The 19,260-nt window shown below is 40.5% G+C and overlaps 1 protein-coding gene across 9 annotated transcripts in view; it reads right to left on the bottom strand.

The window, feature by feature from the left end:
* The window catches only part of SGCD (sarcoglycan delta), a 208,737-nt gene that overhangs the window by 34,318 nt on the left and 155,159 nt on the right, over nucleotides 1–19,260 (bottom strand). For all 9 annotated transcript variants that reach the window (XM_035338270.1, XM_035338268.1, XM_035338263.1 and 6 more), the window contains 2 exons: nucleotides 17,570–17,689; nucleotides 2,667–2,739 (listed from right to left, as the gene is read on the bottom strand). In XM_035338270.1, the coding sequence (XP_035194161.1) occupies nucleotides 2,667–2,739; nucleotides 17,570–17,689 (193 nt within the window). The remainder of the gene's footprint in view (nucleotides 1–2,666; nucleotides 2,740–17,569; nucleotides 17,690–19,260) is intronic.

A 19,260-nucleotide genomic window follows, 5' to 3' on the forward strand; every position in this document is an offset into this window, starting at 1 on the left:
TAGAGCAGCCAGTTACTAATAAAGGAATTTAGACTATATGAACTAAAGATCGTTCATCAGCTAAGCAGGGACAGAAAGTCTATGGAGAATATATATGCCATTGCTCAGAGTGTATCAGTCTTTGTGACACTTGGGCATGACGGAAGACCTATGGGATATGGAAAAAAAAGAAGGAAAGAAGCAGAAATGATTGGCATGATGGCATACTGCCTGTGTTGAAGGAGAAGTCAGTCTGTCTGTAAAGTAGAGGAGGAAGGGAAGGAAGACATACAGATGGTCTGACTCCCAGTAGTGACAGGAGCAGTTGGTCTCTTCTCTTTCTGTTAGTGACAGTCGTTGTCACCTTATTTTGAAGTCTCCTAAAGAAAAAGTGGGAGTCTCTATGCTACTGAAAAGAGCAAATGGATCAATCATGTAACTAATCTTAGCCGTTTGGTCTAGGAACAGTGATGGAGGTTGGTGGTGATGGCGACAGCCCACAATAACAGACCGTGCACCTTCTCCCCAGGACCTTCAGCCTAAGGAGGAAAGGTCTATACTATTTATTACAGACAAACTTGGGCACGCACAGAGAGAGAAGGATGGTTCTTGGTTTGGGGAGGAATAGAGCATTTGCTCTCAGGAAACCTTAATTTCTCAACACAGTGCCACCCTTGCCTCTTTTCCTTGCAGGGTGGTGGAAAAAATGTCTATCTTTTAACAAGATAAAATTATCAGAAGCACATGAAATGTTTTGGGACCCATTGAGTCCTTTTTTGAATTAAGTCCTACTAAATTTCAATTATTTTCTCTTAAAAAAAAAAAGGAAAAAGAAAATCACCAGATTGTTAAAAGATTTTTTTTTTTTTTTCAGACAGTCCACTAATTTTGAAGAAAGCCAGTTATCCAACAGCTCTCTACGTAGAACAAGTGAAATAACAAGAATTTAAAGCAGATCGAATATACTGAATCAACCCCTTGCATGCATACCACCATTAATTCCTTTCAATTTCATTTAACTTAATTCTCTTTGGAACAGAAGCATACTCAATCAGATTAAGGCTACTTTAATTCACATTTGTCCCCTCTAATGTGACATCTTACATTTATTTGGATTAAATTCCCTTCCCACACTTAGAAAATTCCTAAGCAAGCACAAACTTGGAGCTAAATCACTACCAGAAATGAGACCTGATTGTCTAAATCATTTTGATGCCACTGGATATTTTATACATGATCTTATTTTTTTTTTCCTGAAAATGTCTGCAGTGATGGGCTGAGTGAGAAAGCCTTTGCCACTTGAACCTCACCCACAATTTCATCCAACTCATGAGTGCTTCATTTGCCTGCTCTTCCTGGAGGAAAGGAGGGCATTTGTACCCTGCACAACCCTCCCCTGTCCTCCTGGGGCTCCTTGCACCACAGCAGACCCTGGAGCTGCCTCAGCAGCTGCATGGCATGCTGAGCAAAGACTCCATTTCTTCTTCTTCTTCTTCTTTTTTTTTTTTTTTCCTTTTTTTTTTTTTTTTTTTTCTAAAGGAAGTATACCAATATTGAAAAAAAAAACACAAGGTGGTGTTTATGACACCACTCCGAGAAAGAGAACAAACTTTCATAATGAACTGAGTCACATCACTGGTGCACTTTTGGTCTGACATGTGATCCCCAGAGTGCAGACTGGGAACAATTAGAGTGTTTCTGGAGAGAAACTGAAAGCTAGTGATAGACACAAGGGAAGGCAGCCAGGATGTTGTTCATCTTTCACGGTAATCTAGGCTGGACCACAACTACCCCCAGTATCAAAGCAGAGAGAGTTAATGAGAGGTTGTCTCCCATCTCGGTGCATCCAGAGCAAATCTGCAGTGCTTGCACACAACTTCTGCTGTCTGAAGATTGTTTTATCCCCAGCATTCTGCAGGAAAGGAGTGTTTGCAACCCAAGATATGAAGACAAGATGTCCTTTTCCATTTTTTCTCTCTTTCTCAGCAAGAATAATTTGAGCACTGGTGAAAAACCCCTACAGTCCTTTTGGCTACAAGGTTCACTGCAGATTTAGTCATCATATGATCATTTTTTTTTTTTTTTTTTTTTTTTTTTTCAGAGAGTAGTCATCAGAACTAACCTGTAGTGACTTTTCTTCTTTATATATATATATATATATATATATTATTATTTTTAATTTAATATAATGCACAGCATTAGTTTGTGGGAAAACTGGTTCTCAGGAACTGTGCTGTTTTTTCCCTCAAGAGGTATCTCTGGAAGTTTCAGCAGTGACATGCGTGCACAGCTAGACCCCGTGTAGGTCAGGGAGGATTTGCATTTCTGCAAGACATAATGCTGGAGAGCATTACCATTTTGGCTATTTTTACACCCTGTGATTCAGACTCCCATACCTCCCTGCACAACCAGCAAAAGATTTCTCTATTTCTTTGCAAAGGCTGAGCCCGGGGTAAGCAGAGCGTGTTACGGAGGAGAAACGATGCTCTCATTACCCACGATTGCCTTTAGCTCAGTCACATTAGACATAAACATGGAAGATCCCTTCTCTTTCACGGCATCCCCTTGGTGATGCCATCCAAAGCAAAGCCCAAGTTCTTGTGCAAAAGCAGAAATGATGCCCAGCAGAATGCGCAACTCCAGCAAGGTGCCCCTGAGTTACCGTTAAACCATATTCCAAAGTTTACCTTAGTTCCTTGAAGGGGTCTGCCCTGACATTGGGAGTTTCTATAGATTTAGGGAACACTGTGCCTTCTGCTCCTGAAATCACAAAACAAAACAGAAGACAAATTGTAAATATTATAAGCTGTTATCAGGGGAGTGATTGTCAAATCATACCTAGGTGCAATTTAACCCATTCCCTGACCCCATTTCTCTCTTGCACACATCACTTCTGTCCCTGGGAAAAGCCAGACCTTGATTACCTGTAATTGGTTGCCTTGATTACAACTGGGATTTGCCTGCAACCTGCACTTCTGCCTGTAAAAGCAGCTGCTTGTACCCTGAGCGTGTGAAGTGTTTGCTGACCCAGCTGATGCAGGGAACTTGGAGAAGATACCCCCTTGGTAACCAGACTTCTAATCCAGCTACATCCCTCATTAATGAACCTACATGCATGTCAAGAAATTATCTTTTGCTCTGAGAGATACTCAAAGGAGAAAACCAAATTTCAGCTCAGTCACTGGAAGTGTCTCAGGTCAGGCTGTGCTTTTGCCTGGGGAAAAGGAGGGAGGTGTTCTCTGGCTGAAAAGCAGCACAAGCAGGCAGGAGACGGGGCTCTAGTTCCAGTCCAGCCACTGGTTTGATGTGAGACCCAGAAGTCATTTAACTTCTGCACACTTCCCCTTTCTTGTACAGACAGTGGGGAGGACAGCACTATCCCAGCTTGATGAGTGTTTTTAGATTACAAGCTGTGAACTGCTAGGTAATATTTAACAGCTTTCCTGAGTTTCAGGCCACTGCGATCCCCTGATGTGACCACCTGCATAACACAGGCTGGATGTTTTCACCCAGCCATTTCTGCATCAGGTCCATATTTTGTGACTGTCTCTTGAGGAAGATGCGCTCTTCCAATTTCAGTTTTAAGCCAAAGACAGCCTATGTCATCCTCTGGTAAGCCTTTCCACTGTCTAATTGTTCCAGTTTTTAAATGTGTATCTAACCTGAATTGGTCTCACATCAGCTCTCAGCCACTACATTTTTTAGCGCCATTTTCTAGCGCCAATGGGTCCTGCACGAACAGAAATCCCCACCTTCCGTAGATGGTTACTGAGGGTGACCCAACCACCCCAACTTTCTCTTGGAAAGTTATGTCTTTCTAAATCATTCCCTGTGAACATGAATGATTCACATTTTCTGGGCTTTTTATTGCTCCTTTTCTGAACCCATTCCACTTCTAAAACACTCCACCCAAGATCTCAGGACTGTATGCAGGAGTCCCCAAGGGGTGTCACTACTGCTCCATGCAGCACAGTGGCACTTTCTCGCTCCCATTGAAACTTCCACAGCTAACACATGTGAACGACAATCTTACCCATACCAGTGCACTAGAAGTTTATGTTTCCTGATCTCTACAAGATAGCTGCCTACTCAGTGAGCAAGTATGACCTACATTCCTGGATCAAGACCCGTGGTCTTGTATTCAGATGCAATGTGACCAATTATCCAATGCAAACTTTACCAGAGGCTTTTTTTTTTTTTTTTAAATTTCCTTATTTTTTATTTGATAAAGCTATTAGTGCCAACTACAGATCCGGACAAGATCTTTTAGATATACTGTTTGAGATCTTTCTTAATATGTGCTATTAAATTTGTTACCTATGTGCACTCTGGAAGTCAGCACGACAGAATAAAAAAGTATTCTGAGATGATGCAAAACACGCGAACACAACATCCTTCTGTAACTACTGTTCTAAGCGAGAAACACGTGGCTTCCACACGACTGCTCTTTCTTTACAATGAAATAGATTAACCAAACCATCCCACTGTGTTAAATGAAAATCAGAATAAAAATAAGCACTCTATAAAACAAAAAGCAACTCCTACTTTTTAACCTAGAGAACAGCAAAGCAATCTCAAAGATGACAAAAGCAGCCTAAAGTTTGAGGCTTTACACTTGGGAATTGAAATTGATCCTATGGCCCAATACAGATATCTAGCTCTTAACTTTACTGTAAGTCTTCATTGTTACAAGTTGTCAAAAGCAGCTGTAACTTGCCAACCATGAAGGTTATTATTATCTGATCTGTCCTCTCTCAACAGTTTCCAAATGATTTAAGTCTCTGCTTATCCACACAATTGCCTTGGTTATTAGCTTTGCAATGAAACTTAGCAAAAGACACAGCCTGCACATATCTGCATAATAGCACAATGATTTTTGAGGTGAGAAAGATGAGATAGTGAAGCTGAAGAGGTGCAGATAGATATTCTTGCACCCTTTCCACTTGCATTGCTTATTTGATGACTCTGTTTATGCAGGTAATTATCTCGTTTTAACACACTAAGATCTGCAAGTAACCAGAACTGTCTGTAGAATAAGGGAAAACTTTTTTCATGTTTCTAATGACCTGGAACTTTCCAGGTGTTCATTATTTTTGTTGAACACAGGAAGCAACTTTGGAAACAAAACCAACGGAGTCTCCGATGTAGTCATTTCAGGAAGGCCGAAAATAAAAAACCCTCCTATTCCTTTCATCCATCTCATTTCCCTTTCCCTTCATACAGATCTTACACCCTCTTTTCCTCTGTTCATCATTCCCAAATCCATGGAAGAGTCCTTTATGCACTGAGAGCAAGAATGAGATTTCCACATCCTTGTTTCACCCTTTTGATACGAATTAGAAGTGAAGGCTACCTACCTTGATAAGGCTTACTGCCTTGACAGTATCATCTCTTATTATTCCCTCTTAAGAACATGAGCTCTCCTACAGGGCCGCTTGTCCCTGTCATTGTGTAGGACAGCAGCCACGAGGGCATGCTGAGGAACCAGGACTGAGCCATCCCATCCCTCCCTTGACTCTGGCTGTCAGCAGCTGAGGGACAGACACCTTGAGCTGGCTGTGACCACTGGAGAGACACCGATAAGCTTTTCTCACCTCTCTTTTTGAACCTCACTATCATTTTATTTGTCCCCAGTTCTGTACCAAGGGACTCACAGCTGGACTAAATACTCCAGAGAAGTTCATCTTTTGGTTTCAACTTGCTGCCTGCTGATTTCACTGGATGCTTGTTCTGCCTTGGACTGTGAGAAACTGTAAATATCCATTCTTTTCTGGGCTACCTGACATTTTATATACCTCAGACGTGCCCAGTGCCACCACCCCTCTCTCTTGCACAATGAAGAGCCTCAGTCTCTGCCTAGGAGATCGGCAGCTCCCCAGACGTCCTCCATATGGACATCTGTGTTGAAGTCTGGCTCTTGGCCACTATGGAAGTCCCCAGCCAGGCTGTGATAGCATCAGTGCTGGACTGCGTTGAAAGAGAAGTTGTTAGGCTGGAGGAAGTGACCTCATTTAAAATTTTTACTAAAGGCCTTGGCACAAAAAGAAGGAAAGTTTGAGGGAAATACGCTGTTGATAGTGAATTAGTCCATCCTGGGTCTGCAGAGGAGGACTGGGGTGTCATGGAAAATAAATGAGTGACCTTAGGGAATGGAAGAAGAGAGAGAAGGTAAAAGCTAAAAATATGAATCTAAGGCCAAGTGCTTAGAAAGTAGTGAGGATTTCTGCTCCATATCGGATGCTTCCTGGATGGTAACATCCCATAAAGGGGCCAAGGGTTACTCATGATTCATAGCAGCAGGACAGAGCCAAAGGGAAGGAAACCATGACACTAAATTGAAAGGGAAGAGGCAAGACTACAGGAAAATAGGAACATAAAGAAAAAAAAAAATCACATTTATTAAGAACCACCAGTGAATCCTTGAACTATTAAGCAGCCTCCAGCTCATCCTCATTTGACGAAAGTGTAGAGAGAGGAAATATTGTCTGATTGCAGGAATTGACAATACCTATCCTACAAATGAAGACTAGAAGGACTTGACTTTTTAGTTCAGCAGCATGACGATGAAAGAAGGATATGGATAACATGTATAAATACATTAGGAGGATAAATAAAACAAGGGAAAAAGAACTACTGGCTATAGGCCAATGTTGTCATGAGAGCAAATATCAATAAACTGGTCCCAAATATATTTTGGATGAAAAGCAGGTGTTTTCTAGCCTCCAGGGGGGGGAAAAATGGAAACAGCTTTTCTCTTAGAGTAGATGTGACAGACAACAACAGATTTGACAAAATCATGATTATAAGGTGTGGAATCTCAAAATGAGGGGATAAGATTTGCAAGACCAGAAGGTGCCTTCCAGTCTTGCACTCCCACAGGCATATTTTCACTATTCCCTACCCCCAAGGAATGAGGGTTTTGGCAAACAGTACTAATGCAAGCCTCCCACTGTTCAAGAATTAGCTGTTACAATCTCCCTTCTCAAGCAAAGCCACTATATCCCTCTTCTTCCTTTACTAAGCATAAAGCAAATTTAAATTAAGTATTGTATAACGCAGTGTCTGCTTCCTGAGCTATGTTATTAAAAAATCTGCTATCTGCCACGAAAAATGCATAGTATAAAATTTCCATTTCATTGCAAAGTACTGAAAATATTTTTTCACCTTATGAGGCTTGCTGCTGCTAAGGGCAACTTACCTGCAAACAGCCAAAGACAGTTAGGAGAAAACAATCATTTAATTTGTATTTAAACATACTGTATCATACATCCCTAAGCAATAAACTATTCTTTCTCACAGTATTATATCAGAGCAACTTCTATTAAAAGCCATACCTAGTGATTCCTTCTTCTGACACTCTGTAATTTACCACCAATAAATGTTCATAAACAGTTTGACTGAAAAATCCATAAAGCCATTTCAGCTTTATTTTAAGTTCCATTTAATGTCCCTCAAAAATGATTTCATCAATGTGTTTCCATTAGCTGGTTCTCTGCCCAATAACTTAATTCCACACAATCAGTCAGGAACTTATAAAGCATGTGACAGAATCTACCTAAAGTGTTCTGAATCTCCATAAAGGTTCACTCAGTGAATGTTTTTTTCCCCTCTAGTGCATAAGGTGTGGGGGAATAAATGTCCAAGACCCCTGTATGCATTCACTTCGAGTGAGAACAGAAAGCAAGAGCTTTAGAGCAAGGGAACATTCAGTGCTCAGTCTCAGTTTTGTTTCCGTTTGCTTGGTTTTATTTGTGTTTGTCTTCTTTTCTTTGAGAATCAAAAGAAAGACCACAGGAGAACAGGTCTGCCAAGTAAAACTGAGTTTTCTCTGGAACTTCAGGTTTCTTAGAAGCTTACTGCCACATCCAGAAGACAAGCCTGGCTGAGGTTGGACCACTGCAAGTGAGCTGCTGGAGTTACATCCAGCTTTTGGATCTCTTCTTGCCTCTCATCCTGCTGTGCACCTGCAGTGGGAGCCTACAATGCCACCAGCACTTCAGCAGCTTCAGTTCTTCAGTTCTTGCACATGAAGACACTATCTTTCCTTGCTGCAGAGCACATGGCAGGCACAGCAAGCTGCCCTCACTGTTTCCAACATGGAAGCAAGAAAAAGCGTCAGTGGGCTGGGCTTTTTTATTTTTAATCCCAGTTTTGCATTGAAGCAAAGCAGAAGCATCATGTTAAGTATCTCTATGCTGGTCTGCCAATCTCCTACTGAAGAGCATCTTTTGTAGTGTTAGCCCTCTTCATCCAATTTGGAATTAGCTGATCAATCTCATGAGCTTTGTGAGAGAAAAAAAATAATAGGACATTACTAACATCCCAGCAAGGCAAAGGCTGTGGTGTGACCTCAATAATGGTTGGGTGCCATTAAATCTGTAAGAGAGAAAGAAATTACAAATGCCCCAAGAAAGGAGCAAATCCCAGCTGGATCATGCATCTTCTTAGCCAGCAACAAATCCAACCAATGGAAAGTGGGAACCAACAGTTGAGCTTGTCCAGCTGCCTTTTGTTTTTCCTGTGCCCTGCAAAAGTTCCTGAGCTGCATGACACTGTCCTGGCACCTTCCTTAGTGCAAGGTGTCTCCCTCCAGCCTGAACTGGGCTCCAGCCATTGTGATGAGATACTGCTAACACCCTGCTCCCTCTGCACAAAACTGTTGCTCTGGACTTCCACTGCTAGCAGCTGGAACAGAGAGGAGTCCAAATGCAAAGTCACGATACGTATTTTTAGACCAATGATTGATGCTCTTGCTGTCAAGGGTAGGTGGCAATCAGCTGAACAGAACATGAAGGGAGAAAAATCAGGTTTTCACTCAGGTGGAAATACACCTGGTTAGCCATTCCCCACTTTCCTTCACTTTCCTTTTTTTGTTTTTCTTTCTACAGGACACTTCCCTTTCCCATTCTGTGTGTTCTTCAACTAATAATTCCAGATTCAACGTACACCTGAATATTGCATATCACTGTTTTATAATGAAATCAGGATCTCGAAGCCCTGTGACAAACTTGGTGATTGAGTTGGCTTAAGCCTATCTTCTCAGCACACTACCTTAACATAGTACTGTGCAAATGAGGGGAAAAGAAAAAGGATTTGCTCTTTTTTTTTTTTTTTTTTTTTTTTTTTTTCTAGCTCAAGTCAAGAGGCAATGTATAGCATGCTGATGATCTCCAGAAACTACCTTCATTCCCAGTATTATTGATCAGGATGCATTCAGCAATTTGTTCGTGAAAATACTCATCTGATGAGGTTCTCTCCTCTGTAAGTCTCATTGGGGTAATATGTGATAGTCTCAGGAAGGTGTCTGGGCAAACAGATGTCCAGGAAGTAAATCCAATACAATATAGGTAGAAATGATTTGTGCCCGCTTCTTTTAATTCCTAGCTTTAAAAGCCTTATTCATCCCTAATTTACGTTTTTAAATGGATGAACACAGTAATTGCTGTTGCTCCCATTTAATCCCATCAAATCTGAAATCAATGAGTTCTATTTCAGGGCCTAACAATAATAACATGGCTAGGTTAAGCCACTGCATTGAACAAAAGACATAAAGCTTCATTCATATTTCTTTCTAGTATAGGATGAAAATGGTTTACTCAAAGGTCTGTCTGTATACCTTCATTGTCAAAGTGTTGGGGAGTTGTTCTTTTAAGGACAATCTATGTAATGAATCATGTACAGCATCAAATGTGTTTTTAATAAAAATGCAATATAAATTATTTAGAATCTGTTAGCAAATATATTTTTGTCTCTTACTTCTTTATCTGAAGGATACAAACTTCATGTTTTTGTCTCGGCACTGTATGCACACGGGGAGTGAATCAACCCTTATGCACTGGGCTGCGGTTGAGTCATGCCAGACGGGAACCCTTTGTGACTCCAGCACCACCAGCTCTGCTGGGTGGAGGAGAAGTTATCTGACTCATAGTCCTAAGAAATAAATGGAGCCTGGTTTTAAGCTAGAAAACCTGCAAACAATAAGATGAGCTGCAAGCTCTAAGATGAGGATGCAGATCATTAGTGATGCGTGTCTGTAGACATGTTGAACTTCAACAGCCTTGCTTCAGTGGTTGATTGTCTGAGAAATACAAAGGGAGTAATATAAAAGAAATGAAGAGCTTGTACCCAAACTGAGAAAATATATATGAAGAAAAGTTGATGCAACCTGTGCTGACCTCTAGATATTTCCATCTCATGTAGTTTCAGGGTCCTTCAACACTTTCTGCAGCTCAACAATAGCAATGTCATCGCTGAATTCCTTTGAAGCTGTTCTTGGCATTCTTGCGTAATGTTGCAAAGAATCTGAGGAGAGCATCAGAAGTGGGAATACCCAGTGGAAATTTATCAAGGAGAATATTCTTTCTGCTTCAAACAGATCAGGGTTGTGAAGGCTGGGGAAGACACTTAGGAAATAAAACATAAATCTGCCACACTTTTAAACTTGATTTCAGTGCTTGGTAAGTTTACAGTATGCTTCTTTCATAATCCTCGTGACATTTAATCAATATTAATCTGATGGTGGATGATTCTTCTTTTTCCTTAAACAGGATTAAGGTAACACAATCTGAACACACATTTCAGCTTGGACTAGAAGCCTATACACTTTACATAAATTCTAGCCTTTTTGCCTGGGATGTTCTTTGTAGTAAAAGCAAACACGCAAAAAAACCTTCTTGGTATATCTCCCTCCCGACACACATTGTTCTCTCCAACAAAAGACAAGTTTACAATCTGGATAAGTGGATTTTGTAGAAGAAGGGTGATGTTATTTGAATTCACCATTAAAAGGAATGGACAACAGATATACCTACATATACCTATTGCCCTCAAGGCAGAAAAGGCTTCTGAAGTATTCATTCGAGAACACCCCAGTCTCTGGGGGGAATAAACAACCCAGTTCAACCAAATCAGTTTTTTTTTCTGTAAAGTTTTTGAATCCTTTCTCTGTCACTTCTGATTACAAATTAAATCGCTTTCTCATGCCTGACTTTTAGTTTGATACAGCAACAGCACAATTCCTCACTGAGAGCAAAGAAGAATTTTCTTGTGGTTTTAATCACTGACAGAAAAAAAAAAAAATGTTTTCTCGCTGCTCCTTACTTTTGCTAAACAAGATTTGTTTCAGCACCACAGCGATGCAATGAGTACAAAGAGATTTGAAACTCCACTGCCATGTCTGAATGCTACAGACAGTTGTTTCCAGTATTGGTAGTGCTTGTGCTGAAATCTTTCCCCTGCATTTCCAGCATCTTTCCCTAGTTTCATCATTTTATTCTCTGTCCTTTTTCTGTAGGACCAAGACTACGTGACAGCTTGGCAATTGCTCCAGGACTGCATTAGTATTACTGCTTAATTACCTACAGAGAGTGAATAGGGAGTGTTCATAACCGCTTCCTAAAGAAGTTCATACATCTTCAGCAGAAGGTCAAATGCCTGTCCATACCTCGCGAGCAGCATGGCTAATACGGTCACGACACACTTGTTTCTCTTGCCAAGAGCACAGAAGGGAGCTCTGGAGCAACTGCTGTGTCCAGGTGCCTTTGAAGCAGCCCGAGCGAGTGGGAGCTCATTTGCAACTGGATGAACTGGGAAAGGCCTCTGACACAGGGCTGATGGTACCGTGTTTGCTTCCAGAAGCACAGCACGGTGCCACAGCCATGTTTCGGCTGTACTAAGCCAGCTTTGAGTCGGCTGCAAGATGCAACTCCCTGTCAGCTGCTTTTGCATGGGAAAAAAATAGCAGTTGTAAAATATTTCAAACTGCAAAAAAATGAATATTGTATCACTGTTTCTCCAGAAACAGCCACCTACAAGCCTCTAGAAAAGACTTTTTTTTTTTTTTTTTCTTTCTTTCTTTCTTTCTTTCAGGAAAATGTACAAAGTCCACAACACAAAGATTCAAGCTTGCCACTTATCCCCAGGCACAAAGTTGCAGCAGACACAATGGTGAAGCCAGAAAGCTCTGCTTCCTCTTTGGCTCAGGTCTGATTTCAACATTTGTCTACAAAAGTTCCTCAGTCTGCAATAAACAAATCGGAAAAATACCATTTTGCAACCGTAGTGACTTGTGTAAAGGCAACTGTGCATGCCCTGACCCACAAGCAATCATTTCTGAAGAAGGGTGCAGGCAGCAAAAATGGGTGGTAATTCCTGGAAGTTGTTAAATTTCTAGCTTACATCACCTTCCAAAATGACTGATACCAGTCAAATAGCCTTGCAGATTGTTTTCATGAAATGTAACTACTCTTGTACTCATTAAAGTTACTCTGCTTTAAATATTGCAGCAAACACAAGCTAGAAAGAATATGCCAAGAAGCTACTAAAATCGTAATATTAAGGAAATATGAACAGAGTTCACTTCTGCAGGATTTATCTTATTCCTCCTAGATCAAGCTAGTACAATTCTCCCTAAAAATGTCTGTGGATCTGTGGATGTGAAGCTTTTAAGACAGCTGGGCCAGTTTGCACAGACACCTGTGTTACCACATTCTTAAGTGGTGTTCTTCTTCTGCCCAAATCAAGAATGTTAAGGACATTACATTTTTTTTAACCCTTCCACGGGTACTAAAACCCAGCACTTGTGAGCAGAAGGTACAGCAGACACAGAACAAGTTACTTCTCACCCTGAACAACAGAAAAGCCCAACCCAAAGCCTCCCATTTAAAGAGATCTTTCTATGAGACAATCATGCAACTCCTCAATAATAAGCTTGGGCTACATGGCTTTAACTGGTGATGTTTCTATACTGAAACCTCTACAGTCCTTAATATATAGCTCTCATAAATAAAATGCTAGAAACATGCCTCACAATCAATTACTCCAAGCTTACTGATAAATTTGCAATAACATTTCAACAGTGGCCTCCCCTTTTCAGGTGCATTCCGAGGCAGCTGAAGAGAAACTAGAATAAAAAACACTCTCAAACTAATGTTATGAAAGTCTCCCCAGTGGCCAGAACTTACATGCTTCATGTGCAGAAAGAGCACATTCGGAGCCTGGAAAAATGAAAGCCAGACTAAACGAGCCACAGAGAAAGGCCTTAGCCAAATTTCTGTTATTATGTTACGTTAGAAGAAAAGTTATGTTATGGTGGTATAAATGTCTAAGTGCATTTTCCAAACATCAAGTGTGGGATCAATTTTTGGAACAACCCTTGCATTCTTCTATTACAGACAAGGAACCTTCTGGCTTTGTGATTGATCCTATCCTTATCGTAAGGAAAAATGGCAATCTTAGGAAAGGTTAAAAAGCGTGGCTGATGTGCAACAGGACAGTGTCCAGCCCATGCAATCCTACCTCTCATGCAAACTATCCATCACTCAAAGGCAGGGAACACAAAAGCCTGTAAGAATACATCCTTTGTGTTTTCAGCTCAGCTCATTGTAATGCATGTGGATTGCCTACAAATTTTAGTCTTTAAAAAATCAGTTTATAAATCCATCATAAATATTAAACACCAGAGTACCCTGGCAAGTTGCCCTGAAAACAAACTTCAAAAATAATCTCCAAAAGAGATGTCATGGCCCTTGGGAGAACTGACACTGGCATGTCATCAGATGTTGTCTTATAAGGCTAAATTAAGCATCTGACCAGATTTTAATTTCTGTAAAAACTCATGCTAATTTAAATTGCTTTAGATTTAATTAAAAATGCTTTTGTATAGAGATAATAATGTAACTCTGTTAATTAGTATCAAGTGGCATCTAGAGGGCATATTTAAAAACTAATCTGGAGAATAAATAGAGCTAATTAACAGTCAGAATAATGCTTTATGATTGTCCTTTGTTTATAAATGCTATAATGTTCAATATGCTATTAAATGAAATTGGTAATTAATGTATATCAAAGTTATTTTTAATGCTCTTTTAACTAAAGAGTATTTCTTATGAACCATTTTTCACACGATCTGAACATGTTTCAGTTCTGACGGGAGGGAGGCGGAGGGAAGGGGAACCGCCGCATGACGAACCACATGCGAATTCAATTAGGACCAGCTCATTCATCTCCCAAAATGCAGACCGTGTGTGTTTATGAGCCCGCAGGGGACATCCAGCGAGGCATTGCTTTGCATCTACTCTGTCTTCACCCAAATAGACCACTGAGCATGGCAAAGGCGAGCCCAGGGAAGGTTTGTGGGCTCCGCTCGGGCACTGTGTGCCACGCACCACCCCCTGAGCAGCACCAGTGTCAGTCGGAAGAGTGGCAGCAGAGTCTGCCTTCAAAATCTAAACCTGGCAAAAGGAAACAAAGAGCTGCAGTTCAGAGGTGTGAGAACTGCTCTGAGATTTACTGTAGTATCTTTTCTAAGATCACGAGTTGCTCAAATGCTACAGGAGTGAGGACTGTAAAAGAAAGTAATGCTGAAATTGAGGTTGTGTTGCCATCCTATCCCTGGACGAGAGTGGAGGAGACAGCTGGGCAATTGCAGGCACAGACAAATGAGCTTGGAATAAAAAGGGCAGGCCAGATTTCGCAAAAGAATCAGTTTCTACATGACTTTTTACAGGCAAACACGAGCTCCTTCTGAGTCATCTGGACAGCTGCTGAACTCCCGCTTGGCTTTGAGTGGGGCAGAGGGAACTTGTGCTTGTGTCTGGAAAAGCTTATGTAGATATTATCAGAGCTGACCATGGCCAAAGGGATCAGAGAGCTGCACTTGTGCTCAAACAGAAGTTCCTGTTGTCCTCCAATCTCATCTATGATGACAGGTTTGATGTGATTCACTAAATCAAACACAATCACTGAAGTACTCCCAACTGTATCTTGCAGGCAGAGCAGAGATCAGCTCTGTCTTTCTGTGTCCTTTAGTAGTTAAAATTCAGAAATAACCCCTCCAAAAGGAATTAAAATAAAAAGCACTTTTATTTGATAATCTGCACCACCCATACAATGCAATTTTTGAAGCCCCATCAAGTGTAACATATGTCCTACTTGTATCTGTTTGTTATCCAGAATTCTGTATATTCCTCCTTTTTTAATGCCTTGCTAATGTTGAAAAATCCTTTAGCTACCCAAAAGAGAGTCTATTTCAGAAAAAGACAGCAACTCTTGTCTCATGTCAAAGCTTCAGCATTACTTTGTAGAACAAACTTTCAGAATCAACTTTGAAGAGCATACAAAGAAAAAAGTAATTATCGTTAACAAGATTAAAAGCTAGCCACAGGTCCAATAACTGCTGCTCTAGCCTCTGTGAGATGACTTTCATGCCAGATTGCAGACACACACTTCCTTCTGTAACAAGTACATGTTCAGCAATAACAAGAACAAGTTGAGATTATTTACATAGTGTAGATAGGTGTCAGCAGACACATACAGGCAGCACCTGAGATCCCAAACACCAGAAAAATGATCAAAGGAATTTGTCTGTGTACTACAAGTTGGACTAAGCTCAAGTGCAGACAAAAACACTGGAAGAAATATGAACATATGGTATAATACTTCCCAGCATGGCAAACAGCCATGGCAACTACTTTTGGAGATATAATTAGATCGGGGAAGCAAAGCTGGAGAAAAACAAAGCCAAGCATGAACTCTGAAAGCATTTCAGCTCAAGGTCATTGAAATATTCACCATGTAACATAATCTGTGATATCATTCTACCTTTTCTTTTCTGATAGTTCTGCAAACGCCAAACAAACCCTAAGAAACACACAGTTGCAATATAAAAATGAAAGTGCACTACAGTGGTTAGCAATATTTTTGATGCTGTTTATTCTGGAGACTAAAACAAGGCAGAAATTCAAAATAACTATTAAAAATAATTGCTGGTTTCTCCAAAGCAGAAAGCAAATAAAAAACAATATTTTTGTATGTAATCTGAAAAGGAGTACTTGTAATTTGTAAATAAAAGTTTGGTTTTGTTTTTCAAAGAATCAATGATATAAATCTCTCTCATTTTAAGGCTTCCAGGAAAGCACTTAAAATAGTTGCTTTCTGAATTCATCTACCCTGCACAAAGACTACAGAGTTCTGAAGGGTGCAGCGTGAAGGGAGATTACTAGAACATGGACTGTGACAAACGTTCCCCAGCTCTTAAATACTGCATGAATTTTGAATGGTCCTTTTCAAAGTTTTCTACTAAGAAAAGATACTGATAATTTTTTGAAGTTCACCATTTATCCAATAAAACTCATCTAATTTTGGTATATCCGATGACTGAACCGGTCCAGTCTGTGCCAACATTGACTTACAATTCAAAAGACCCACACTTGGCCTTTCTACAAACAGGAAACCATTTAAACCAGTACATCGGGTAACAAAAAATATTAAGGGCTGGATACGAAACATCATGATGCTTAGACCCTGAGGTCCTCATTTTAAGCTTCTTTATAGTGCATATGGTATACTAATAATACTAATACAGTATGTAATATGGAGTAAATACTGATAATTAAAAATATATCATTTTAAGCTCCTTCATTATTCTCTCTGTTTTCAGGAGCTTACTAGAGAAGTAAGGAACAATATAGAGTGAACAGATGCATACAAATCAAGCCACTGCAAAACAGGCATCAGTGCATCCTGAGTCCACTGGCACTGTGATGTGATTAACTTCTGAGCTTATATTGAGCTTACCCAGTCTGGTCCTATGTGAAAATATTCATGAGTAAATCTCAAACTAATCAAAGAGCTTGGATTGAACTGGAGAGCAAAAGAATTCAAGTTCCTATGAGGTAATTTCACAGAACTCTCAAATGCATTTTAAAATTCTACAATTACTGGAACTCTTTCTTTCCTCTAATTAAAAAAAAAAATAAAATCAAAACAAATTATAAACAATCCCACTCTCAAACCCAAAGTGTATCCCCATTTTCTATGAGGAGCTACCAATGTAAAGCCTAGCAGGCAGGACAGCTGGGGAGGCAGATCCTGCACAGGAAAAGAAGTGTTCAAGCTGCCCTGTCTGTCTTGGAAGGAAGATGGGGATGGGGAGGTCATGGCACTGGTAACATGTGTTTCTCGTCCCATGCATGGGACATTTAAACATACCCATAAGCATAGCTGGAGATGGCTCAGAGATGCTCAACATGGTCTCACATCTGGCTTATGAAAGATTAATCAATATAAAGGCCAGCAAACTATTCAGAGAATGCATATGGGACCGTAGTCCAAGCCTACATTTTCACTGCAGGTTTCCCCCTTAGTGTTTGCTCTAGAATGAAGGAGGAGCTGGTGAAAAATAGTGAAATTAAAAATACAAAGCCTGAGGTTTCCCCATGTGCAGACAGCAACTGCAGCAATGGAAGCATCCTTACAGTGATCCCACACTGTCCCTCAACCCAAACTCAAGAGATAAAGTTGTTTAGTTTCCAAAGCTGGTTTTAAAGCTGCTCCAGATAAACCACTTCCAGAGGAGTTTTTTTTTTTTTTTTTTTCTGCCGAGGAAATAACATGTTGTGCAAGTTGAGAAACTCCTCAGACAGAAATTCCTGACCATTATCTCCCTGGGGAAGATTCAAAGCAATAAAGACAGTGAAAGGCTTTGTATCGAAATGAAGCTTTCCACAAGCATGAAGGAAAGTCAGGCAAAACTATTCTAAAATTTGAAAAGGTACATATTAAAACAGTGATTTAGGGAGTAATCTTTTACCTAAAACTCTCAATCTCTCTGCTCCGACTACTACTTCATTGTCATCTGCAGAAAACAGCAATTTTCCAGAGAGGGTTTTCACCTCAAATTTTTGGCTGTGTGCTTCCACTGCTTGGGGACCTAGAGAGAAGAAGAGATTTAGATTTAGCATAAGCTTTTAGTGAAAAAGTGTAAGAAAATCACACAGTAGCTTCATACATTTAATAACCCCATTTGCTGAGATTACCCTAACAGCTCTGCATGCACAACTTGCATCTGACACATCAAGCAAAGATGTCTGTGCTTTTCAGAGGGTGACCTCTCCATAGAAAAGGGCAGTTTTCTACCCAAATAACAACACCTTGACTATTTCAACTATTTTTTTTTTCCATGCTTATACATGTCTTAAAATCACCAGTAAGTTTGGCATAGCTGGGAAATTTTTACAAAAAGACAGACCCACACATGAAATAGCAATGAATTAAACCAGGCTTTGGAGGCATTGGTACAGCTGTAAGAGGCATCAGGACTTCCTGCTTCCTGACTACATTTTCCTGGTGCTGAAGTGTAAATGATTCTTGTGTTTCATGCCTGTTAAGTATGCCTGTATTAAAATGACACTGGTGTCATGCACAGTCCAATTAAAAATCCAGTAACTAAAAACACAACAACAACAACAAGCAACACCACCGGAACGAGTGTTTTGCTTTAAAGCTGCAGTTTAAAGGCTTGATCCCACCTCAACAGGGAGGTAACTCCTGGGAAGTGCTGAGTCCATCTTGGCCCTGCAGAAGGATGAGCCATGAAGGGAAGGGAACTGAATGCAGACCCAGATGAGCAGCAGGGTCTCTCACATTTCAGAAATTTTTTAGGTGAGTAAATCTGAGCTCTTCTTTTAATTCCACTGCTTCTCCTGCAGGCTGCTGTGCAGCGCAGTGCTGAAAAGCCTCTGGCAAAGCATTTTGTTGTGGAGCCTGACAAACATCAGCTGCCCAAACAAACAATTCTGTGCAGGCCTGGGGCTGAAAGGCTACAAAGAGCAGGTCATTGTGGTACCTGACCTAGGCTAAGCTTCTTACAGATTGCCATCTAACAGCCCTGTGCAACCTAGTCCAAACCACAGGCTCCCTGGATCATGCACCACACAGAGCTGTGGCTGGACTTTGCTTTACTCCTGCCATCTTCCTGACTAGTCTCATTTCTCAAAAGCGAGTCTTTTCTTATAGGCAGTTCCTAACTGCATCAGTGTTTGCCTGCACAGGTCATCTGTATTAGCATCAGGGCACACAAAGAGTCACGTGCATGGTTTGGACTATAGAAAGGTGAGATCCCTGTACATCTAATTCTGCAGCAAAACTTACAAAAAAATCAACCGCAGCCATTCTGAGAAAATAAAGTACTTTCAAGCTTTAAGTTTAATTTGTGCCTCACTAATTAACTGCCTCCCTACTCATCAGTGTAGCACACACAGCACCGGATGACACCTTCAGTGTTCACTCATGAACCAAAGCTGTTTCAAATGCAGAAATGAGCTCAGTGACCACAACATCACGCCAGGAGATGTCACTGACTATGTCCTCCTGAGCTCTCATGAAATTAAAGCACTTAAGGGAACCAAATACCCTCTTGAAAATATGTGCAGAACCAACAAACTAAACAAGTTCTTCTGAATGTGAGAATCTGAGAGCTTGGGGTTGAATTTATTTCCTTCC

The sequence above is a fragment of the Oxyura jamaicensis genome, chromosome 13 (genome assembly GCF_011077185.1).
Source record: "Oxyura jamaicensis isolate SHBP4307 breed ruddy duck chromosome 13, BPBGC_Ojam_1.0, whole genome shotgun sequence".
Classification (NCBI taxonomy): domain Eukaryota; kingdom Metazoa; phylum Chordata; class Aves; order Anseriformes; family Anatidae; genus Oxyura; species Oxyura jamaicensis.